Source organism: Chiloscyllium plagiosum, unplaced genomic scaffold (assembly GCF_037043375.1).
Source record: "Chiloscyllium plagiosum isolate Xiang-an unplaced genomic scaffold, Cpla_swu_hap1 HiC_scaffold_27, whole genome shotgun sequence".
In the NCBI taxonomy this organism is placed as follows: domain Eukaryota; kingdom Metazoa; phylum Chordata; class Chondrichthyes; order Orectolobiformes; family Hemiscylliidae; genus Chiloscyllium; species Chiloscyllium plagiosum.
The window spans coordinates 48589141-48615049 of record NW_028270165.1 but is presented as its reverse complement, the minus strand read 5'-3'; the positions used below and the strand labels follow the sequence as shown (position 1 = coordinate 48615049).

Here is a 25909-nt window from a genome sequence, read left to right as displayed (position 1 = left end):
AAACAGATGAAGAGCCTATGCCTGAATCGTCGATTCTCCTGCTGTTTGGATGCTGCCTGACCTGCTGTGCTGTTCCAGCACCGCACTTTTCAACTCCTCTCCAGCGTCTACAGTCCCCACTTTCACATCAATGTCTGACAGTCACTCAATCCATCGGGACCTCAACGATTTTGAACTATGATTCTGTGAGAAGGAGCAAAACATTTTGGTTCCTGTTTCAGACCATTTTCAGCATTAGTGGGACTGGATGAGAGTCTCTACTGTTACAGCGCACTGTGTGTAAAGCCTGAAACAGTTATCCAACCAGGAAAAAGGAATTTACTGTAGGCAGGGGCTGTAGCTGCGGCCATGGTGAAACCAGAGGAATCCCACACCGTGGAGAAACCATGGAAGTGTTGCGACTGCGGGAGAGGCTTCCATGCCCCATCTGTCCTGGAGATTCATCGGCGAAGTCACACTGGGGAAAGGCCATTCTCCTGCCCCGAGTGCGGGAAAGGCTTTACTTGCTCCTCCCGCCTGCTGGACCACCGCCGAGTCCACACTGGGGAGAAGCCATTCTCCTGCCCTGAGTGTGGGAAGGGCTTCACCTACTCCTCCCACCTGCTGGCCCACCAGCGCGTCCACGCTGGGGAGAGGCCCTTCCCTTGCTCTGAATGTGGGAAGGCCTTCAGCAAATCCTCGGACCTGCTGAAGCACCAACGGGTCCACAGAGGGGAGAGGCCATTCAGCTGCCCTGAGTGCGGGAAGGCCTTCAGTGATTCCTCTACCCTGCTGAGGCACCAGTGGGTCCACACGGGGAAAAGACCGTACTCGTGCCCTGAGTGCAGGAAGGGCTTCACCCGCTCTTCTGCTCTGCTGACCCATCTGCGGGTCCACACGGGTGAGAAGCCCTTTAGCTGCCCAGAGTGCAGGATGGCCTTCAGCAGGTCTTCCCACCTGCTGAGGCACCAACGGGTCCACACTGGGGAGAGGCCCTTCTCCTGCCTCCAGTGCGGAAAGTGCTTTACCCAGCCCTCCAACCTGCTGACCCACCAGCGGATCCACACCTGCGAGAGACCGTTCTCCTGCCCCGAGTGCGGGAAGGGTTTTGCTGTTTCCTCTCACCTCGTGGCCCACCGGCGGGTCCACACAGGGGAGAGGCCATTCAGTTGTCCCGAGTGCGGGAAGGCCTTCAGCAATTCCTCTGCCCTGCTTCGGCACCAGCGCGTCCACACTGGAGAGAAGCCTTTCTCCTGCCCCGAGTGCGGGAAGGGCTTTACCCGCTCCTCCACACTGCTGACCCACCGGCGGGTCCACACGGGGGAGAGGCCATTCAGCTGCCCCGAGTGCAGGAAGGCCTTCAGTGATTCCTCTGCCCTGCTGAAGCACCAGCGAGTCCACACCGGGGAGAGGCCCTTCAGCTGCCCTGAGTGCGGGAAGAGGTTTACATTTTCCCGCAACTTGCGGAAGCACCAGCGGGGGCACCAGCGCTCACAACAATCAGATTCCACCGCTGACATTGCCATGAGTCCCGCCCAGGACTGATTCTCCTGACAGTGGGTGCAGTGGGAGAGTTGGTGCACTGTATTTGTTTTCCATTGGACTGCAACCTCACGGCTCAGGGGTGGCATTGTGACTCAGTGATTAGCACTGCCACATGGCACCAGGAACCAAGGATCAATTCCACCCTTGGGGCGACTGTCTGTGTGGAGTTTGTGGAGGGTAGGAGAATGGATGAGATAAGAAACCGCTGCCTTTCTTGAGACAAGTCTCCCGGAGAGAAGTTGCAGACTGATTGTCTGATCTGTTGATCCTCAGTGCCCCATTGCCCTCAGTTAATTGGAGGAGGTCCACACGGATGTACCGAAGCCCCTCTTTAGACAGTGGAAGGAAACCTGTGCAGACAGGGAAAACATGCAAACTCCACACAGTTACCTGAGGCTGGAATTGAACCTGGGTCCCTTATGCTGTGAGGTAGCAATGTTAAGCAGTGTGCCACCCCAATATGTTATAAAACTGGAATAAACCTACTAAGTTGGAAATGTGTCCATACCAAGAACTTACTGAAAATGTTTGGAAGCAAACGTCCACCGGAATTGTCTTTGGGATGGATCCAAAACTAACTTCGTTAATGATTGAAATTACTTTGACCTCTGGAACTGTCTGCCAGAGAGTGTGTTGGAGTCAGATTCAATTATGGATCATTAAACTGAAAAGGAAAGCAATTGCAGTGTTCAGTGAAGAATAGTACAAGGTACTGTAGTGGGCGGCACGGTGGCACAGTGGTTAGCACGGTGGGCGGCACGGTGGCACAGTGGAGATCCGGGTTCAATTCCCGCCTCAGGCGACTGACTGTGTGGAGTTTGCATGTACTCCCCGTGTCTGCATGGGTTTCCTCCGGGTGCTCCGGTTTCCTCCCACAGTCCAAAGATGTGCAGGTCAGGTGAATTGGCCATACTAAATTGCCCGTAGTGTTAGGTAAGGGGTAGATGTAGGGATATGGGTGGGTTGCGCTTCGGCGGGGCGGTGTGGACTTGTTGGGCCGAAGGGCCTGTTTCCACACTGTAAGTAATCTAATCTAATATGAGTTTCCTGATTGGGGCTGTTCACTTGCTCCTGTTACCATTTCAGGTTGCTAACTTTTCGTTAGCATCCTGCACATGTTGGGATTTTTTCTCCTTTCTATATCTCCTTGAGTGACTCAGTGACAAATCTAGTTTATGAATTGTTCCTATGATATCTCATGAGAGGGTTTATGATATTCACAGTGTGTCCAAGTGACGAAAAACAAACTGTTCATCTTAAATATTTGATTTTAAACAATGGAAATAAAATTAATGTTTGGAAAACACAACTTGCTGTGTAGTAAGATAATCAGAAATAGGAATGGGAGTAAGGAATTGACCGTTGAGATGCTCTGTCTTTCATTTATCCAAATTCTCTTTCCTGCACTTGTTTTTTCATGACTTCATCTGCTGAAGTGACTACACTCCAAAAGCTTGTGATTTCAACATAAGAGCATAAGAACTAGGAGCAAGAGTCAGCCTTCCGGCCCTTCGAGTCTGCTCCACCACTCAATAAGATCATGACTAATCTTTTCGTGGACTATGCTGCACTTATCTGTGTTTTCACCATATCCTTAATTCTTTTATTTTTCAAAAACATATCTACTGATTCTAGTGATTGCTGAAGTAATGTCAAATACTTCCCTGGGCAAGGAATTCCATAGATTAACAACCCTCTGGGTGAAGAAGTTTCTTCTCAGTTCAGTTTTAAACCTGCTTCCTCTAATCTTGAGGCCATGCGCTTTTATCCGAGTCTCACCTACCAATGCAACATCTTACTTCTATTTCTTTCATAATTTAATATATTTCTGTCAGATCCCCTCCAAACAAACCTGCTGGACTATAACCTGGTGTCATGTGACTTATGACTAAAAAATTTGTTATTACGCATCCTCATAGCTGTGGGATTTCAGGGCTCGAAGATAGGGACACTACCACTGCGCCATTAAAAAAAAACCTTTGCAGCAAATAGGCCCTCTTCTATTGAATGAATGGGCAGAGGTTCCTTCTCAACATGGGATACAAATATTATACCCTCAGAGCCCATTACACTAAATTGAGCCCTCTTCGGTTGAATGAATGGATGCGGAGGTGCCAGAGTTGAATTGGTTGATAACGTTAAAAATCACATCTTCCCCCTGAATATGTGACACTACCGCTATAGCCCCAGAGCCCGTTGCAGTAAATTGGGTCATCTGCTGTTGAATGAATGAACGGGAATGAAAAGGGCGGATACACTGACGTGGTTGTGAAATTCCCAACCAATCCCAAAGCTTGTGGTCGGTACCGACTAATCGGAGAGAGAGATTACAGAAGGTTGGACCAACACGACACGGAATGCCAGCCACCATTGGTCAGGTGGAGTAAGGTGCGCTCTGATTGGAGGGGACGCGGATGACGAGCGTCACTGAAGGAGGAGACGGTAAGAAGAAGAAAAACAAAGATGGCGGCGCAAGGCTGCGGTTTTCTCATCGACTCAGCGGGTGGTTTCTGACGGAGGGAGGGGGCAGACAGGCATCGTTTACCTCAGAAAATACCTTTAAAATACATTTCAAATTAAAGTCGGACCTTTTCAAACAAAAGTTGTGGAAAAAAAGGAGAGTCCCAGGTGGGGTTTATTGTTTATTTGTGTATAATTCCCGGGGCTCGGGAAGGGGGAGGTGACGGTAACCGGGTGAACGAGAAAACAAATTAAAAATGTCGGCGGTAGAGGAGAGAGAGCCGGCCCCCGCGGCTTCTTCGGTGGCGGCCGGAGCCCAGGAGCTCAACAACCCCCCGGAGCTGGAGGAAGGTCCGAGCTCCAAGAAGCGGGGGGTCCGGCTGGAGGCTGGATTTGCTCAAGGCTTGTATCTATTAACTTATTTAAATGGTACCTACTGTATGGGGCTATGGTTTACATTAAAACCGGAGGGTCATGTCAGAGTGTTTGTTTATATTGAGCAGTTGTAGTTGGTAAAATACACTCCCTGGAGGAGCACCTTCTATGATGCTGCATTTCTTGCCTTCTGCCCTTCCCCCATTTGTTATCTCCCATTTGATTTTACATTTTATTTGGTCAAATTTAATTTCATATTAATGAGACTTGGTATTCACTGTGTGTTATTAATTTGTTTGTTGGATTATTGTAAGAAACAATTAATGGTGTCATGTCATTTCTGATGTCAGAGTTTGACATTGAATGTGCAGATGTGAATATCAGTAAGTTGTGAAAATAAATCAAGAACTTATGGTTCTGACAAAAAAAGCAGTTCACTGATATTCATGGCATTGTCTCATTTGAGTCTGACCAACAAACCATTTCATGTAGTCACCCAATTTAATTAAAATTTTCTTTGACTTAATTGAAGAAAATAACCCTGGCAGGCTAAGATTTGTACAATTTGTTTATAAGATTTATTTATGTGTCCCTTGCTCTCGATGTGGTCTCTGCCATATTGGGAGACTAGACACCAACTTGCAGAACATTTCAGGGAACAGCCCTGGGACACCGAAACTAAACGACCCCACTGCCTTGTTTCTGAACGCTTTAACTTCCCCTCCCAATCTGTCAAAGACACGCAAGTACTCTGCTGCCTCCCCCTTCAAGCTCTAGCTACCTGACACTTGTAGGAAGAACACCTCGTCTTCTGCCTTGGGACCCACTAACTACATAGGATCAATGTAAATTTCACCAGTTTCTTTATTTCACCCCCTCCCCCCAGCCATACCACACACCTTGTCCCAGATCCAGAGTTGAAAAATGTGGCGCTGGAAAAGTGCCTAGAGGCCATGCCTCTAGGAATTCCCTGGCTGTTCTCTGGCATGGCACTCATCCACAGATTCTATCAACAAACACATTGACCTGGACCCAATATACCAGCCACTGCAGCAGACAGTTGGAACTGACAACCGGAAGTGGCAGAGACAAACCACTATAAATGCTGGAGGAAACATCACAGAAGCGCTTCACAAGAGGATCCCTAGCACTGAGGATGTCACCTAGACAGGGAATGAAACGTCTGCAACAAAAATTCCCAGCTCGGCGAACAGAACCACAACAATGAGCACCCGAGCTACAAATCTTCTCACAAACTTTGAATTGAGCATTGAAGTTGGGACATCCTGTTGCAACTGTCACACATGCCACACAACACAAGGCGTGGTCCTTCTCTGACTTACCATCCCTTTGAATATCAGGGGGAAGACACCCCCTTCAATTGTAACATTCAGGAAAGATGCCTTATTTCAACAAAAATGTGCTGTGCTCACAGATGTTTGGACAGAGAAAGGGAGTTGTAGTCTGGGGTGAAGCTCAATCTTCATTCCGAGAAAGAGAGGAGCAATGTAGCTTCAGAAGCTCATGGTCCAACTTGCGCATTCAGACAATAGGGGGGGGGCTCTTTTGGAATGAAGCAATGTCTCCCCCTTTCCATTCCTTATCCTGGGAGGGAAAGAGAAGGGGGGAAGCACTGTTCACTTGCAGCAATGGGAGGCAGAGAGTATGAATCCAAGCAGGGATCAGACTCTGCAAAAGTCAGTTTCAGTCGGCTTCTTCTGGAATATCGTGTGCAATTCTGGTCTCCCTTCTATAGGCAGGGTGTTGTGAAACTTGAAAGGATTCAGGGAAGAGTCACAAGGCTGTTGCCAGGGTAGGAGGGTTTGAACCACAAGGAGAGGCTGAATAAGCTGGGGCTGTTTTCCCGAGAGCATCGCAGGCTGAGTGTGTGTTTTTTAAAGAGGCTTATGAAAATTGAGTGTGGATGGGGTGAATAGACAAGGTCTTTTCCCTGGGATAGGGGGAGTGCAGAACTAGAGGGCATAGGTTTAGGGCGAGAGGGGAAAAATTTGAAAGGACCTTGCAGTCAACCTTTTTTTGCAGAGGGTGATGCGTGTAGGGAATGAGCTGCCAGAGGAAGTGGTGGAGGCATCTGGATGGGTATATGAAAAGGAAGGGTTTAGATGGATATGGACCAAGTGATGGCAAATGGAACTAGACTAATTTTGGATATCCGGTCGGCATGGACAAGTTAGATTGAAGGATCTGTTTCTGTGCTTTATGTCTCTGACTGTATGACTGGTGAAAAGCATTGACATTCGTCGAAACATTTATGCAACAGAAAATTATAAGAGGGTAAAGATAAACCTCACGTCATTGATCAATGAATCCTGGTGTGGTATGGCTGTATTTCCAGTAATAGTCAGTATGGCATGGAAGGAGTCCAAAACGACGGCTTCTTTTACAGAAACTCACACGTAAATCCGAGTCTTCTGGGAATCTAAGACAACCGTGCGTTAATATAAGACAGATAAGTCTGGGGTATATGGTACATATTTGATGGAATGTTTATGGCTCTCAAAGCCTGATTTTCAGTGTTTCTGGGCTCATAATATTGCACTGAAGCATATTGTATATCTTCAGTAAGAACGTCAATACCGCATGATAGATGTCCATTCAGCAACTTGAGTGAAATCTTCATGGAGTATGCAATCCACCACATTACCTTGCTGTATACATTTACATAAAGATCAGCACAAAGATCTTGGGTATTAAGAGAGGAAAGAATGTCCCACAGAGACTAGAATTGTGTGTTCTGATTTTCTATTGTGGACTGACAGCAATGACCTTTGCAATCTATTTCCACAGGAATATTACAAGAGAAGAATTTGGAGGCAGAAATCTCAGACCAAACATCACATCGAAGTCTGACAGCCTTGAAAACAAAGGGGAGAAGGTCTGTCTGCTGAGGTTTTAAACGTCAGTGTGACTGGAAACTCAGAGTCTCACATACCCACACACCAGAGTAGTGACTGGAACATGCTTTACAGACTGAATGAGACTCCTCCAATTACCAGTCCACCAGTAACACCACACCTATGCTGTAAGTGTGAGCGAGTTTCAACTGATTGTTGAACCTGGAGAAATAAGAGGACACCTGCACCATGGAGAAATCATGAAAATGCAGGGAGTGTAGGAACAGTTTTCCTTCCCCACCTGCCCGATATTCATCAGCATTTATACACAGGGCAGAGGCCATTCACCTACATTCAGCACAGGAAAGGCTTCATTCAGTCGCATCACCTCCTGGTCCACATTGGGGAGAAACTGCTCATCTGCCCTGTGTGCTGAAGCAGATGAAGGACATTTTTTTTTATCCTGGATGGAGCATACTGCAGGTATACCTGAAATAGATACATTTGTCTCTGTCCCATTGAGTCTCCAGCACAGGGCCAGGCTGGGCTGCTCAATTGGTGTCTCAGTGTTTATTCTCCATCTGAGCCTCCATCTACCCCTCTTCATTGCTCCCCCATCTCCCCTCCATCAGCATAAAGATATCCCCCACTTTTCGAAAGTTCACTTTACACTACTTCACTTTTACAAAAGACCTACATTAATACCTGTTCTCACAAACCGAAAGAAATCCGAAGAGGATTGTCGCTTTTACAAAGAAAGGCATAATATAAATTAATTCATGGTAACTGCTTCTTCGCTTTAGGCCATTTCGGCTTATGAAAGGAACACTCTACTTTCAAATAGTGGGGGAAAGCTGTATCAATACAATACAGCACAGTCACAGGCCCTTCTCACTTGGTTTAGGCACACACCCCCCCTCAAGCCTGTACTAATTCTTAATCCTTACTTAGACCTGCAATTTATTGCCCATGTGTGGTTTCTGTTCCTCTGTTCACCTCCCCTTCATGTGTCTATCAAGATACACCTTAAACATTGTTAAGGTGCCTGCTTCCACTACCTCCACTGGCAGTGCGTTCCAGAACCCCACCACCCCTCTGTATAAATTCCCCACCCCCACCACTTGTCCCCCAAACAGTCCCCCTCTCACCTTGAACCTGTGCCCTCTTTTAGTTGACCTTTCCACTTTGGAGGGAAAAAACGCCTCTGACAATCATAGAATCCCTCCAGCGTGGAAACAGACAATTCAGCCCAACAAGTCAACACCGGCCCTCCAAAGATTAACATATAGAGACCCGTTCCCTTACCCCTGTGATCTACATTTACTCTTGACTAATGCACCGAACTTACACATCCCAGAAAATTGGGGCAATTTACATACAGACAATCCAACTTATCCTGCCTCTCCCTGGACGCCATGGGTAATTTAGCATCGCTAATCCACCCTAACCTATACACGTTTGGATTGTAGGAGGAAGCCGGGGCACCTGGAGCAAACCCACACAGACACGGGAGGTGGGGTGCAGGGACAATGTGCCAACTCCACACAGATAGTTGCCTGAGACTAAAATCGAACGCAGGTCCCTGGCACTGGAGGTGTCAGTGCGAACCACTGAGCTACCCTGCCACCCCTGTCCAGCCAATCTGTGTATCTCAGCATTTTGTCAAGGTCTCCTCTCAGCCTCTGTTTTTCCAAAGAAAACAATCTAGGTTTATGCCTCTTCTGCTCATAACGAGAGCCCTCCAGACTAGACAATGTCCTGGTGAACCTTGTCTGTACCCTCTGCCAGACCACCCACATCCTTCCAGTAGCACAGTGACCAGAACTGCACACTATATTCTGAATGTGGCCATAATAAACAGCTGTAACGTAACTCTTACACTCAAGGAAGTGTGCTGTGTGCTTTTTTGACCACCGTGCCCACCTGCATTACCACTTCCACGAATCTATATGCCAAGATCTCTCTGTATGCCAGTGCTCCTATGTGTTCTGCCATTTATCATACAATTCTTATATTTCCTTCATCTCTATCGAGCTTCACCTTAACTGTCTTTCTCTCCTTCTCATCCCTCCACTCATCAGCATATCATAAGACCATAGCAGCAGAAATTAGGCCATTCAGCCTATTGAGTCTGCTTCGCCATTCAATTATGGCTGATAAGTTTCTCAACCCCATTCTCTCCCTTAACCCTTGATCCTCACGAACCTATCTATCTCCGTCTTAAATATATTCAGTAACCTGGCCTCCACAGCCTTGTGGCAGTGAATTCCATAGACTCACCACACTCTGGCTGAAGGAGCCTCTCTTCCCTCTGTTCTCAAGGGTCTTCCCTTGACGCGAAGGCTGAGCCCTCAGGTTCTAGTCTCTCCTACCAATGGAAACACCTTCTCAACATCCACACCGTTCATTATTTTGTAGGTTTCAATTAGATTCCCTCTCATCCTTCTGAACTCCATGAAGTATAAACCTAGAGTCCTCTAATGTTCTTCATATGTTAAATTTTTCATTCCTGGACCATTCTTGTGAACCACCTCTGAACATGTTCCAGGGCCAGTACATCCTTCCTGAGATATGGGGCCCAAATCTACATACAGTACTCTAATTGTGGGCTGACCGGAGCCTTACAGAGCCTCAGAAGTACATCCCTGCATTTATATTCAAGTCTGATCAAAATAAATGCCATCATTGCATTTGCCTCTCCAACTACTGACTCAACCTGTAAGTTTACCTTGAGAGAATCCTGGAGTCGAACTCCATAGTCCCTTTGCACATCAGACTTCTGAATTTTCTCCCCATAATCCTTCTGTTCCAGAGTAGCAGCAGAGATTTCCAGACACCTCCATTGTTTTCAGGGATACCAAGGGATCTTGGGAATTGCCAGTATCTCAGGAGGAGGCAGAGGGGAATGTGGTGTGGTCCTGTAAACTGCAGAACTTTCCAACTACCCGAGTTAGCAGGAACTCTTTCTGGACCAAGAAACAAAAGGGCCACTGAGAAACTGCTACATCAGAGGCAGAAATTAGGCCATTCAGCCCATTGAATGTTGGAGCAGACTCAATCATTCTTAAGTATCAAGGGTTACAGGGAGAATTGGGTTGAGAAACGTATCAGCCACGATTGAATAGTAGAGCAGACTCAATAGGCTGAATGGCCTAATTTCTGGGAGTTAACCATCCCTGGGAAGAAAGACGCAAAACAACAAGCTGTTTACTGGGACAGATGAGCTAAGTGTTTAATAAGCTCATAATAAAAGGACAATTAAGTTTGTCTGTGGAAGGAAGGCCCTGACGTAAAGGAGTTTTTTTAAAGGAAACGCTGTATCAAACAAACCACTAAACCTCGAGGATAAGAAGGTAAGCTACAGACCGGAGATCTCCAGAAGTGTGGGGAGGTGGTGTTAGAATCTAAAGAAGCATCACATCACAGATTTGAAAGCGAGGAATCTCCACCAGAATTCAACTCCAGAATGATGTAGCAGCAGTACTTGGAAGAAGAATGTTGCACTGAATCCCTGGACACTTCCAAGAGACAGATACTGTTGGGGGAAACTCAGTTAAATTCTGCCATCAATTGGGTGATAGCCAAGTTGTGAGTGAGGTTGAACTTGGTTACATAGAAGAATACAGCGCAGTACAGGCCCTTTAGCCCTCGATGTTGCGCCGATCCAAGCCCACCTAACCTACACTAACCCACTATCCTCCATATGCCTATCCAATGCCTGCTTAAATGCCCATAAAGAGGGAGAGTCCACCACTGCTACTGGCAGGGCATTTCATGAACTCACTATTCACTGAGTAAATAATCTACCCCTAACATCTGTCCTACACCGATCACCCCTTAATTTAAAGCTATGCCCCCTTGTAATAGCTGACTCCATACGTGGAAAAAGGTTCTCATGGTCAACCCTATCTAAACCTCTAATCATCTTGTACACCTCTATCAAGTCACCCCTAAACCTTCTTTTCTCCAATGAAAACTTGAGGAATTTTATTTTTGATTGCGACATACAATAAAGTGTTAATCATTGTTTCAGCAGTTAATTGTGTGCAGTTTCTGAGTTAAGAGCCAAATTAAGACGATTCACCCACAACCACAGTGAGAGGCTGGGATTCATGTTGACTCCATTGCATTCAACACTACATTACGTCAATACTTTTATAAAGCAAAGGCTGACAGCCACACCTATCTCAAACAGAAACACCCAGAGGAGCGTGTCACCCAATAATCTGTAAAATTAGCATGAAAAGTGGTGTAACCTGCTCTAGTGATAAGAATAAATCCCCAACACTAAAATCAACAATCAGCAATTTATTTATCCAACTCTCACGGTGAACAAATGAACAAAAGTATTAACATACTGGATACAGGCCAGGAGCAGATGGGTGGCACTAGTTTAGTTGGGGATCATGGACTGGTTGGTCTGAAGGGTCTGTTTCCAGGCTGCATGACTCCATAGCACGGAATGAATGGGGATCCATCCCAAAGATGATAAAGGTTTCAAGCACCACCTTAGGCAAATGTGTGGGCATCCCTCCAGATAACTGAGGGCAGTGGGACACTGAGGGTCAGTAGATCAGTCAGCCAGCCAGTTCTCTCCAGGAGACTTGTCTCTCAAGAAAGAAAGTGGTTTCCTGCCCCATCAACCAGATTATCCAGTTTGGATTAGGTCCTATATTTCCAACAAAATAGGTAGAAAGGGCAGTGTCTATAACAAATATGTTATTCAACTTGGAAGCGTGCTGAAGACATATACAAGGATGTTACCAGGATTCAAGGGTCTGTGTAAAAGGGAGAGGTTGGACAAGCCAAGATATTTTTATTTGGAGCATTAAGAGTCTGAGAGAGGCCCTTAGAGAAGTGAAGAGATCGTGAGAGGATGAATGCACGGGGTTGGGGAAGTGAGGGCTAGAGGGCGTCAGTTTAAGGTTAGAGGAAAAGGAATAAAAGGGAATGTGAGGGGCAACATTTCTTTTCACGCAGATGGTGGTACACATCTGGAATGAGATGCCAGCGGAAGTGGTTGAGGTGGGTACATTAACAACATTGAAAAGGCATTTGGGCAAATACGTGGATAGGAAAGGTATGGAAGGAAATGGGCCAACTGCAGGGAAATGGGCTTAGTGTTGATGGACAGTTTGGTCGGTGTGGACCATGTTGGGCCGAAGGGCCTGTCTCCTGCTGTAGGACTCTATGATTTGCATCTCTTTGTTGGTCAGACAGTTTTGAGTTTCCAAATGGAACATCTCACAATCAGGCCGAATAAAATCCAATCTCATTCGTCAACTCTGATGCGGAGGTGCTGGTGTTGAATTGGGGTGGACAAGGTCAGAAGTCACACGACACCAGATGAAGTGATGAAGGAGCAGCACTCATGAAAGAGCAATGCTCCTAAAGCTTGTGATTTCAAATAAACTTGTTGCACTGTAACATGGTGTTGTGTCACTTCTGACTTCTTCAACTCAAACTTGATGGGATACTTTGTCCAACTCGGCATATTTTATCAAGATTGCTTGGAGGAATTCTTTTTTTTAAAAGATTAGATTCCCTACAGTATGGAAACAGGTCCTTTCGCCCAACAAGTCCACACTGGCCCTCCGCAGAGTAACCCAGCAATTCCCCTATCTCTATTCCTCTACATTTACCCCAACTAATGCACCACACCGACACATCCCTGAACACTATGGGACAATTTAGATGGGCCAATTCATCCTAACCTGCACACCTTTAGACCACGGGAAGGAAACCAGAGCACTCAGAGGTAACCCATGCAGACGTGGGGCGTGCAACGTGAAAGCTACACACAGACTGTCTCCCCAAGGGTGGAATTGAACCCAGGTCAGCATCGTGAGGCAGTGGTACTAACCACAGAGTCACCATGCCACCCCTGAGCCACGTAGGTGGGCTTGGTGGGGGTGAGTCCAGCACAAAACACAAAAGCTCGCTGCACCCACTGTCAGAATGGGCAGGAGGTTCAGCCCTGGGGGTGACCCACTGCAGCGTCACTGGTGGAATCTGATTGTTGGATGCACTGGTGCCCCCGCAAGTTGCAGGACAATGTGAACCTCCGCCCGCAGTCGGGGCAGGCAAACGGCCTCCCCCCGGTGTGGACCCATTGATGGGCCAGCAGTTTGGAGGAGTGGGTGAACCCCTTCCCGCACTCGGGGCAGCTGAATGGCCTTTCCCTGGTGTGGACCCGCTGGTGGGACAACAGGTCAGAGGAATTGCTGAAGGCCTTCCCGCACTCTGGGCAGCCAAAGGGCCTCTCCCCCGTGTGGACCCGCTGATGGACCAGCAGGGAGGAGGAATTGCTGAAGGCCTTCCCACACTCTGGGCAGCTGAAGGGCCTCTCCCCCGTGTGGACCCGCCGGTGCCTCAGCAGGTTGGAGGAATCGCTGAAGGCCTTCCCGCATTCAGGGCAGCTGAATGGCCTCTCCCCCGTGTGGACCCGCCGGTGCGTCAGCAGATTGGAGGAATTGCTGAAGGCTTTCCCGCACTCATGGCAACTAAAGAGCCTCTCCCCTGCGTGGAATCGCTGGTGGGTCTGGAGGTTGTCCACCCAAGTGAATCCTTTCCCGCACATGGAGCAGTAAAACTTCCTCTCACTAGTGTTTATATGCTGGTGGGCCAGCAGGACACAGGAGCAAGTAAAGCCCTTTGCCCGCTTGGGGCAGGAGAACGGCCTCTTCCCAGTGTGATTGCACTGATGAGCCGCCAGGACAGGTGGGACATGGAAGCCCTTCCCGCAGTCGCCACAACTCCATGGTTTCTCAACAGGGCGTGTTTCCTCGGGTTTCTCCATGGCCGAAGCTTCAGCTGCACACACACGTGTACAACCCTGCCATGAATTCTTCTTTCCAGGCAGTAGAGTTGTTTCAGGCTCCACACTCAGTGCGCTGCAATAGTAGGGTCTTTCAACCAGTGCCCCCGTACTCAAACAGGGACCAAAAAGAAAGCTTTGCTCCTTCTCACAGAATCATAGTTAAAAATTGTTGCGGTCCTGATGGATTGAGTAACTATCAGACATTGATGTGAAAGTGAGGATTGGAGACGCTGGAGAGTCACAGTCAAAAACTGCATCGCTGGAAAAGGGCAGCACGGCAAGCAGCATCAGAGAAGCAGGAGAATCAACATTTTGGACATAAGCCCTTTATCTGTTAACTTGAAACTTCTGTCTTCAGATAGTCTGTAAGAAAAGATTACAAAAGTCATCACTGCCAGTCCGGTTTTTTTTATAGATATTTTTATTAGAAATTTAACATTTTAACAAGTTTACAAAAATAAACAAAACTCTCAGATATAAACATTGATATACAATTAACTCAAATATACAATAGTCAAAATTTAACAAAAAAAAACGAAAAAGAAGATGAAAAAACAAACAAAACTCAACTATCTACTAATCTAACCTACAACTAACCAGAGTGTATATTTAAGTCTCTTACACGCTCGGAATGTGTTAACATCAGATGTAATAAAACCCGTATTCGTGCGGGATTCCTCCCCCGAGGGGCCCCGGACCAGCCAGGTTTGTAATCTCAATTAAATAAAAGCCCTTGTTAGGATAGCCGAAATATCTGTATTTGTGTAATTCAAAAAGGGCTGCCATATTTTATAAAATAATTCAGTCTTTCGGTGCACCATATTTGTAAGGAAGTCAAGGGGAATACATTCCATAATTAATCTGTGCCAATTTGAAAGTCCAGGGTGGCCCTCAGCCGCCCAGTTCACCAAAATATTTTTCCTTGCACGAAAGAAAGAATAGAAAATAGTCTCTTCCCGTAGGTGTCCAGGGAGGGAAGGTTCAAAAAGCCCAAGAGGAGAGATACAGGGTCCACTTTAATTTCCGTTCCTAAAATTTCTGTCAGGGTACTTGCTACTTTAGTCCAATATCTACGGATCTTATGACAGGTCCATAGGCAATGTATAAGAGTGCCCACCTCTATTTTGCATTGAGGACACATTGGAGATGCTCCTGCCTTAAATTTTGCCAATCGAAACGGTGCTATATGGGCCCTATGAAGTATCTTCAGCTGGATAGCCTGGGTTCTGTTACAGATAGTAATTCTTCTAGCATTTTCCCAAATATCATTCCATGTTTCTATAGAGATTTCTAGTCCCAAATCCTGATCCCATGTTTTAAGCAGATTATCCATATCTCCCGATACTTCATCATGTAGTAAATGATAAATAGTACTGACGGAAGATACCCCCACTGGTCGTAGGACACTACATTCTCTATCTGATTTATAAAGACTATCTAATAACGTGGTCTTCTTCTGTATATAATCTCGAATTTGGAAGTATCAAAAGAGGTCTCCATTAGGTAATCCGAATTTCTGACGCAGCTGTTCAAAAGACATCAGGACCCCATCTTTAAATAGATCCCCTAAACATGAGATACCCCTGGTCACTTCTAAAACATAAAACATAAAAGCTTTGGCCTCAAGTCTCATCTGTTCACATATAACCAAAAATGCCTCCCAATACTGTTTTTCATCTCTGTACTAAACCAGTCACTTCGGAGCCCGGGTTTTTTTTAACCACCCCTCTGAAAAAAAACCAAGGACACAGCATCCTTGAGAAGAAGGACCAGCTTTTCGTAAAAGGACCAGCTTTTAGTAAAAAGGACCAGCTTTGTGACTGAGGGATATAGGCCAAACACTGGCAGATGGGATTAGATTAGTTTGAGAACATAGCATGGAGTAGTTGGACTGAAGGGACTGTTTCTGTGCTGTTTGACTCGGTAATTGTTCTGCAATGGTCTGAAAACCATTTCCTTGCCTTCCCCATAAACATCCACTTCGTTGTTGTTCCAAAATCAGATGAACTCAGCCTTGAATATATTCAATGATCCCATAACTGCAGGAAGACATCCCCACTTCTGAACTCAATTCCTCTTGCTAAGATAACACCTGCTTTGCTCATTGCTTGCTGCACCTACCTCACAACAGGCATTAACTGGTATGGAAGGACGCTGAGGCCCCTTTATACACATTCCTGATGAAGGGCTCGTGCCTGTAACGCTGACTCTCCTGCTCCTCGGATGCTGCCTCATCTGCTGTGCTTTTCGAGCACCACACTTTTTGACTCTGATCTCCAACATTTGCGGTCCTCACTTTCTCCACATCCCAATATATCACCATTTAAACAATGCATCTCCTTTCTGCTCCCCCCCCCCCCCCCATTTTATTCCTTTTGCATTTTATTTGACTACTCATCTTTTCCTCAGGGTAGGAGATTCCCAAACTGGAGGGTATAGGTTGAAGGTGAGAGGGGAAAGATTTAAAAGGGACCTAAGGAGTAGAAAAAAAGTGTGAAAGTTAATTCCCCACAAGTGCCCTCTCCAAACCTGCACATCTTTGGATTGTGGGAAGAAACCGGAGCACCAAAGGAATCCCACGCAGACATGGGGAGAAGGTGCAAACTCCACTCAGACAGTTGCCCGAGACTGGGATCAAACCCGGGTCCCCAGCGCTATAAGGCAGCAGTGCCAGCCACTGAGCTTGTTCAGAAAAAGCAGCAATTGATTTATATTAGGGTGAGAGGGGAAAGGACTAAAAGGGACCTAAAGGGCAACTATTTTACGCAGCAGGTGGTGCGTGGATTGAATGAGCTCCCAAAGGAAGTGGTGGAGGCTGGTACAATTACAATAATCAAAAGGCATCTGGATGTGTTTATGAACAGGAAGGTTTGGAGGGATATGGGCCAAGAGCTGGCAAATGGGCCTAGATTAATTTAGGATATCCGACTGGCACAGAACAAACAGTTTGTTTCCACGCTCCACTACTGTTTCTACATAGTCAGAATTGATATGACACGGACTGCACCCCCCCCCCCAACTAATTTAAACCCAAAAAAGATTTACCCCATGTGGTAATGTGAAAATTCAAGAGGTAAGGAACTGTTTCTAAAAGTCACTATTTAAAGTTTTATTTAATGATCTAGGACACTAACTTGCAAGTGTTTAAATCTGCTGGGATTTTTCGTACCGCCAAATCTATTCAAATCTGTCTAAACCAGTTCAAATCTCGGACGAAAGCCCCCAAATTTTACAACACTGGGTGCAACCTCCCCCACCTAATTTAAACCAGCAACATAGAGAAGGTTTAACCCATGTGGTAATCTGTGAAAATTCAAGAACCAAGAAACTATTCCCAAAGGTCAGTATTTAAAGTAAAAATCAACAACTTTATTTATTAACGTCTAATGGAGAATAATTAATTAACAACTATTTACAACTCCTGTCTCTAACCTATCTTGTACCTTCCCCTGTATGATATCAGTCCAATAAAAACTCTGATTAAGATTTACCGAAAGATTCAAACTTTAAACCCAGCCAGCTGTTAAATCTTCTCTTTGTACCTTCCTCTGAAGATTTGCTCTCCAGGTCAGTGTCGATGTTTTTTCTCTGTGCAGACTCCTTCTCTGGACAGGTACCTCTCAGAGTTCTCACTAGCAGCCTACATTTGTTGGTCTTTTTGCAGTTCTCCTGTAACTGTTTTACTTTTTTTTTGATTTTGTACTCCAAAGCATCAAATCGTTTCATTGGTGTTAATATTAGATTGGATTAAATTCCCTACAGTGCGGAACCAGGCCCTTCGGCCCAACCAGTCCACACTGACACTCCAAAGAGTAACCCACCCAGACCCATTTCCCTCTGACGAATGCACCTAACACTACGGGCAATATAGCAGTCACTTCACTTGACCTGCACATCTTTGGACTGTGGGAGGAAACTGGAGCACCCAGAGCAAACCCACGCAGACACGGGGAGAATGTGCAAACTCCACACAGTCAGTCACCCAAGGCTGGAATCGACCCTGGTGGTGTGAGGCAGCAGTGCTAACCAATATTCTCAAAATACTAAATTCAAACTTGATTGGAATTCAGTATTTTGGGGCAAGATTTTAAATCGATTGGCCAAAATTGAGTATGTTTTTGTCTCCAGGCAACCCAGCTACTGAGCTGTTCGACCAAATGTTAAATTGTTACCTTGTTCAGAACGTTTGGTGCTACGTCAGGTGGTTCTGCTCGCTTTTCAACTCTCTTGAAGGTGGAATACACCTCTACACCTTCTAACAGAACCAATTTTTCAAGACTTGGAATCGGCCATTCACCCCTAACAGGCGAAACTGAGTACTGCAGATGCTGGATATTAGAGTCAAGAATGTGGTGCTGGAAAAGCACAGCAGGTCAGGCAACATCCGAGGAGCAGGAAAATTGACATTTCGGGAAAATTGACATTTCGAGCAAAAGCCTCATTCACCCTGAACAGCCTGTCCTCAACTGCACATAGTTCAAAGCAAGTTTGAGAAAGATGGCTGCAGCTTTGTCTTCATATAAAATTGAACATGCATTCAAACTTTAATGCTGTTTCTGAATATATTATGTTAGCTATTCTCAATTTGAAAGATCAGCCATTTCTCGTGCACCCCCATCTCCCAGGCAGTTTCATCACCAACCATTCTCTCTCTCTCTCTCTCTCTCTTCTAAGAGCTTGATACAGCGATCAAAGAGAGCTTGAGGCATGAGAAAGTTCAGTGGGAGTTGGAAGAGATACAGAATGGACAGGGTGACAGAGTGTGGGGGCCATTGTGAGACTGGGGGGAACAGAGGGTGGTGGGGGCTGAAAGGAAAGACTCAGGGGTCAAAGGGTGGAGGAAGAGAATGAGGGGGAGAGAGAGAGAAAATGGGGGGCAGAGAGTTGCGGGGTGAGAGAGAATGGATGGGGGCGGTGGGTGGGGAGAGAGACAGCACAATTCCCACCTTCCCCAGGACTGGGGCAGTGTCCCATGAACTGGAGCCTACTCCTCCCACAGCAGGTCATTTCTCAATCCACATATGGCTAAAGGAGAAGAATTATATAATCCCTGCAGGCCATTTCACCTATCAAATTCACACCGACCTTCCACACAGCATCCCACCCAGACTCATCAACTTACTCTACAGCCCTGCAGTTCCCCATGGCTAACCCACTCTAACCTGCACATCCCTGGACACTTTAGCACAGCCGATCTATCCGAAACTGCAGATCCTTGGACTGTGGAAGGAAACCGAAGCACCCAGAGGTAACCCGCGCAGACAGAAGGGGGAGAACATACCAAAGTTCACACAGACAGTCATGAGAAGGTGGAATCAAATCGCTTCTAACAATTCTCCCACACCTGCAAAACCCTGAGCACCATGGGTAATTTAGCAGGGCCAATCCACCCTAACCTGGGCAAAGCTAAAAATCACATGACGCCCGTCCAACAGGTTTATTTGGAAGCACTAGCTTTCGGAGCACTGCTCCTTCATCAGGTGGTTGTGGAGTATAAGATCATAAGACACTGAGTTTACAGCAAAACATTACAGAGTCATGCCACTGAAATGATACATTGAAGAAACCTGGATTGTAAAGTCTTTCATCTTTAGAATGAGTTGCTGGTGTCATTAATATGTAAACCCCAGAACTTCTTATAAGACACCTACTCGAGATAACTTAAGGTTTTATAAGAAAAGATGACAACTTAGCTCAGACAATGCATTAAAGGTGTGAGGCCAGAGTCTGTCTGTATTTTTTCAGTCAGACTGGTTCTATTTCCAAAGTGGAATTTATAAAATATTCCATGTATTATCTGCCTGCAGATTGTGCATTTTTTGAGCAAAATAGATGGTATCTGCAAATACAAATTCACCCCATAGACCTCGGTGTGTGTGTGCACGCGCGCGCACACACGAGAGAGAGTAAAAGTCTAGTTCCATACTGTATATCTCTATGTCTATTGCATAACAGATGCTTTATTTCTGTTGATGTAAATATTGTTATAAATCATAGCTGGGTACTAATACTTAGATGTAAGGGAGAGAGAATTCTTCAATCCTGGCAGACCCTTATTTCTAGTTTACTTGCCAATGAACAGACACAAGCACCTGTTTAGTTCTAACTTTTCGCCTTTTTTGTTATATTTTCTGGTATGATACTCTGTGTCTGGATGGTTGACAGGCTGGGAGATTGTGGGTTGGACTTTGATTGACTTTTATTGTTCCGGACGGTGTCAAAGGAGGTTAAAGCTTCAGCAGAAATGAAGCAGAGCTGAGAACGGACAACAACTGTGTGGGAACAGGGAGATCAATAGAGGACAAAGAAACCAGGACCTGAAATCCGAGCTGACACCAGACTACCCTGTGATCAGTGCTTTGATTAGCAGCGTCAGCCCTCTACGTTTACCTCGCTTCCCATTCGACTTGAATGCCACATCTCCCCTCAATATTTATGATCCAATCCTTGTCATCCTGAAGCTATGTCTCTGTAAGGAGTCCCAGATCATAATTAATCTCTTCAATGTGTGCAGTCAATTCATTCACTTTTGTTACATTGCAGCGCTATTACGACAGAGTAACCCCCTCTGCTAAATTAAACCAGAAACACAGAAATGATTCACCCCACGCAGTAATATGTAAAAGTTTGAGAGGCAAAGTTCTATCCCAGAGGTAAATATTTAAAGTAAGAATTAACAACTTTACTCTTTATGTCCAACACAGAGTATTAAAACTCACAAAAATGCTGGGTTTTATAGTCCAAAACATCGGATCATTTTATTGGTATCAATATTATCAAAATACTTAATTCAAACTTGATTGGACTTTGGGGCAAAATTTAAACTGATTGGCCAAATTTGAATTTGTTTGTGCCTCATGGCAACCCAGTTGCTCTATTTGTGTTGACCAAATATTACATTCTCATCTTGTTTAGAACACTTTGTTCTGCTCAGCTTTTTAACTCCCTTCAAGGTACAGTACCTCTACCCCTTCAAGGTACAGTACCTCTACCCCTTCAAGGCACAGTACCTCTACCCCTTCATAACAAGCACAAATTCAGATACTGAGCTTTTAGTTTTATTGTTTGTAATCTTTTGAATCCAGTATTAATTGCTGGTTCGTTTATTCTCCTTGTTCCTTTCTATTTTTCTCTGACGTCCATTTTCCACATCACTACATTGCTTACCAACCTTGATTTGGATTGGCCATGCTAAATTGCCCATAGTGCCCAGGGATGTACAGGTTAGGTGGGTTAGCCAATGGGAAATGCAGGGTTATTGTTTCATAGTAATAGAAGTAGGAGTAGGCCGTTTGGCCTGTTGAGCCTGTTTCACCATTTATTAAGATCGTGGCTGATCTATCCATCATCTCAGCTCTTCTTACTTGTGATATCTAAAACTCTTGATTCCCTAAGGGGTGGGGGCGCGAGGGGTGTATGAGCAGGATGCTCTTCGGAGGGGTCAGAATGGACTTGATGGGCTGAATAGCCAGCTTCCACACTGTAGGGCTTCTATGATTTACCGCAGTTGTGTTTGCCTCAGATCACAGCTCCCAGAATCTCCCACCTTCTGCAAATCGAAAGACAAATCCCACCCTGCCCTCTCGTATGTATGTTATCTAAATGCTTAATTGTTTCTAGTAAATACGGCCACACCTCCCTCTGCTGCCAGTAACGTTTACAATGCTGATGAAACAATGCCATTCCTGCAGTACTGAAAATCGTAAGGCTTCTAACAATACCAGTTACTTATTCACCGCTCCTCCTGATGGACAACATTGGAAATACAATGTTGGAGGCTGGCAGAAATGAGCAGTTTAACTCAAAATTCCACCTAACCCTTCACTGGGCACCCCAATAAGCACACTGTCCTTACTGCTGGTAAGCCTTAAAGCACTTCACCCCCACAGTGCAATGATTCCCAATTTCCACCAAAATCCTAGACGTACTCAGTTGCTGTCTCACCAATCAAATATTTCATTGTCACTTCTGCTTCCAGTAAAGGCAAAACACCTTTGAAAGCTGCTCTGAAAGTCCAATCTTCACAACAACACTTCTGCTTTCACACAAGATGATTAAAGTCATACAGCACAGAAACAGAGCCTTCGGTCCAACTCATCCATGCCGACCAGATATCCTAAACTCATCTAATTCCATTCGCCAGCATTTGGCCTGTATCCCTCTAAATCCTTCTTATTCACATACCCATCCAGATGCCTCTTAAATGTTGTAATTGTAGCAGCCTCCACCATTTCCTCTGGCAGCTCATTCCAAACATGCACTACCCTCTGTGTGAAAAAGTTGCCCCTCAGGTCCGTTTTAAATCTTTCCCTTTTCACGCGAATCCTATGCCCTCTAGGTTTGAAGTTGCCTACCATGGGGAAAGGATTTTGTCTATCCAACCTATCTATACCCCTTATAAACTTCTGTAAGGTCACCCATCAGCCTCTAATGCTACAGGGAAATTATCCCTGGCGTATTCAGCATCTTCCTATCGCTCAAACCCTCCAACTCTGTCTACATCTTTGTAAATCTTTTCTGAACCATTTTAAGTTTCACAACGTTCTTCCAGACGAGGGCAACTGGAATTGCACACAGTTTTCCAAAAGTGGCCTAACATGACCTCCCAACCCCTGTACTCAATGCTCTGACCAATAAGGAAAGCGTACCAAATGCCTTCTTCACAGTCCTGTCTCCCTGCAATTCCACTTTCAAGGAATTATGAACCTGCAAGGACACTGTTTAGCAACACTCACCATTAACTTTGTAAGTCGTGCCCTGATTTGCCTTTCAAAATGTAACACCTCACATTTATCTAAATTAAATTCATGTTGCCATTCCTCGGCCCATCAGCCCATCCGATCAATTCTAATTTATATTGAACTTTATTTCCTCTCTCATGCCCTAAAAGCTGAAAATCTCCATCCCACACACACTCCCCCCGTTCTGACTTTGCTGAACCTAATTCCTGCTGTAACTCATCCTGAAGGGTGTGGTTCATGCTGATTAACAGACCCACACTCGGAGGAAGTGGAGATCTAATTGAAACAGACAGAATTCTGAATGGCCTGGACAAAGTGCACATGGGGAAGATGTTCCTATTGGTAGGAGAGTCTAGGACCCGAGGGCACAGCATCAGAGTAAAAGGAATATCTTTTAGATCAAAGATAAGGCGAAACATTTTCAGCCGGTGAGTGGTGAATATGTGGAATTCATTGCTACAGAAGGCTGTGGAGGCCAGGTCACTGAGTAGATTTAAGATGGAGATAGATAGGTTCTTGAGTATCAAGGGGATCGAGGGTTACAGGGAGAAAGTGGGAGAATGGGATTGAGAAACTTATCAGCCAGAACTTAATAGTGCAGCACCCCTGAGGGGCTCAGAGGCCTAATTTCTGATCCTGTGTTTTATGGTCTCTTGCTGTTCTGGACTAGGAGTGTTGAAACTTTATTGCTGGAACAGCACAGCAGGTCAGGCAGCATCCAGGAAACAGGAGATTCGACGTTTCGGGCACAGGCCCTTCTTCAGGAACTAGACTAGGAGTGTGCAAATTGGGAGCAGGAATAGGCCATTTAGCCTGTCGAGCTTGCACCAGCATTGAACAGATCATAAGTAGATCTGAGGATACCGACGTAAAAGGCTAAAACAAGGACTGCAGATGCTGGAAACCAGAGTCTAGATTAGAGTGGTGCTGGAAAAGCACAGCAGATCAGGTAGCTCCTCGGATGCTGCCTGACCTGCCATGAATATACCTACATTCAGGTTAATAAGCTGGAAATTTTTCCACTGGAGCAGAGGAGGATTATAACATCGTGAGGGGTATAGATCAGGTGAACGGCCAAAATCCTCTCTCTAGGCTGGGGGTCAAGATTACGGAGCAAATTTTGAAAGAGAGAGAGGAGAAAGATTTTAAAAGGACATGAGGGTCGCCATTTTCTTCCCCCCAGAGAGTGGTTTGTGTGTGGAATGAATTTCCAGACAAAGGTGTGGATGCAGATACAGTTAGAACATTTAAAAGACATTTGGATTAGTATATGAATGCTGAAGTTTAATTTAAATAAATGTGAAGTGCTGGATTTTGGAAAAGCAAATCAAAGTAGGACTTAGCATAAAGTGTATAAGGTCCTGGGGAGTGTTGCTGAATAAAGAGACCTTGGAGTGCAGGTTCATAGTTTCTTGAAGGTCGAGTACCAGGTAGATAGGATAGTGAAGGCAGCATTTGGCATGCTTTCCTTTATCGGTTACAGCACTGAGTAAAGGAGTTGGGAGGTAGATGATGTTGCAGCTCTACAGGACATCGGTGAGACCACATTTGGAATATTGTGTGCTTGGAATTTTGCATGCAACTCTGGTCTCCTGCCCATCAGAAGGACAGTGTGAAACTTGAAAGGGTTCAGAAAAGATTTACCAGCATGTTGCCAGATTTGAAACAATTAGCTCTTGGGAGAGGCTGAATACGCTGTGGCTGTTTCCCTGGGGCGTCAGAGGCTGAGGGATGACCTTAGAGGTTTATAAAGTCATGAGAGGCATGGATAGGGTAAATAGACAAAGTTTTCTCCCTGGGGTGGGGGAGTGCAGAACTAAAGGTTTTGGGTGAACGGGGAAAGACAAAAAAGCTCAAAGGGGAGCCTTTTCACACAGTAGTGCATATATGAAATGACCAGCCAGAGGAAATGGAGGAGAGTGGTATAATTACAGAATTTAAAAGGCATTTGGATTGGTCTATAATAGAAGGGGTTCGAGGGATATGGCCCAGGGCTGGCAAATAGACTAGATTAGGATAACTGATAGGCATGGACAAATTGGACCGAAGGGTCTGTTTCTGTGCTGTACATCTCTATGACTCCAATATAAAAGGTTCAGAGGGATATAGGTTAAACACAGGCAGGTGGGTCCAGTTTAGCTTGAGAACATAGTCAGCATAGTAAGTGATCTGCACTGGTCTTGCCTCCCCCATAATCATCACTTCTTTGTTGTTCAAAAATCAGATGAACTCAGCCTTGGATATATTCAATTACGCCCAAACTGCAGGAAGGCGTCCCCACTTCTGAACTCAATTCCTCTTGCTAATATAACACTTGCCTTGCTCACTACTTGTTGCACCTGTCTGACAACTTGCATTGACTGGATTAGATGGACACAGAGGCCCTTTTTTCATCCACACATCATTTCTGATTAAAGGTTCGAGCCTGAACTGTCAATTCTCCTGTATTTGCCATTAAAAAAAAGACCTGGACTAACTTTCCCAGAGTCTGTCCCCTCCCTGGATTCACTCCGTTTCCTTCAGTTCCTGCAAGTCAACAGCTCAACTCAGGAATGGAAAAGGGGTTGAGAAAAGTGTGTTGTACTCACAGATGTTGGAGAGAGGAAGGGAGTTGCAGTTGGGGTGAAGCTCAATCTTCATTCAGAGAGAGAGGAGCAGCAACAACCACCTCAGAAGCACATGGTCCTACTTCCACATCCAGACGATGGGTTTGCTGTGATTGGCAGGAGGACCAGTCTACATCCGGTCCTCCAGAGCTTCTCATTGGTCCATCAAAACAAGGTCACGGAGTGTTTCCGCTTGTTGCGTGAGCATGCGTAATAGTTTGCTGACACCGTGGAACATGCGTAGTGCGTGGCTGACACCGATTAGCATGCGCAGTATGGAGATGTTGGGATTACTGCAGATTTTCAAAGTTAAAAATCACACAATGCTAGGTTATAGCCCGACAGGTTTATTTGGAATCACTAGTTTTCGAAGCGCTGCTCCTTCATCGTTGGTTGTGGAGCAGAATCATAACACACAGACTTTATAGCAACAGGATTGCAGTGTCATGGGATGGAATATTAAACAACTTTAGCTTACCTCTACCATTTTTTAGAATGACCATGTTAGTTTCGATTCCTTCACATGTA

At 45.5% G+C, this 25909-nt stretch overlaps 1 protein-coding gene, 1 long non-coding RNA gene and 1 pseudogene across 2 annotated transcripts in view; 2 read left to right on the top strand and 1 right to left on the bottom strand.

Annotated features, from left to right (window-relative positions):
- On the top strand, window positions 1-2828 carry LOC148143948 (uncharacterized). Its single transcript, XM_087974521.1, has one exon. It carries the CDS (start codon window positions 349-351, stop codon window positions 1522-1524), a length of 1176 nt encoding a protein of 391 aa, XP_087830647.1. The 5' UTR covers window positions 1-348; the 3' UTR covers window positions 1525-2828.
- LOC148143947 (uncharacterized) overlaps window positions 1-9099 on the top strand; it is a 32166-nt gene extending 23067 nt beyond the window's left edge. The window contains exon 3 of the long non-coding RNA XR_015751349.1: window positions 7168-9099. This is a non-coding gene — a long non-coding RNA (uncharacterized LOC148143947). The remainder of the gene's footprint in view (window positions 1-7167) is intronic.
- A 3985-nt stretch (window positions 9100-13084) lies between these two features.
- Window positions 13085-25464, bottom strand: LOC148143946 (uncharacterized; annotated as a pseudogene).
- Between the last annotated feature and the right edge of the window lie 445 nt (window positions 25465-25909).

What these genes read in the sequence shown, in the direction of transcription:
- LOC148143948 (XM_087974521.1), top strand. Translation starts at nt 349, where the DNA reads ATGGTGAAACCAGAGGAATCCCACACCGTGGAGAAACCATGGAAGTGT.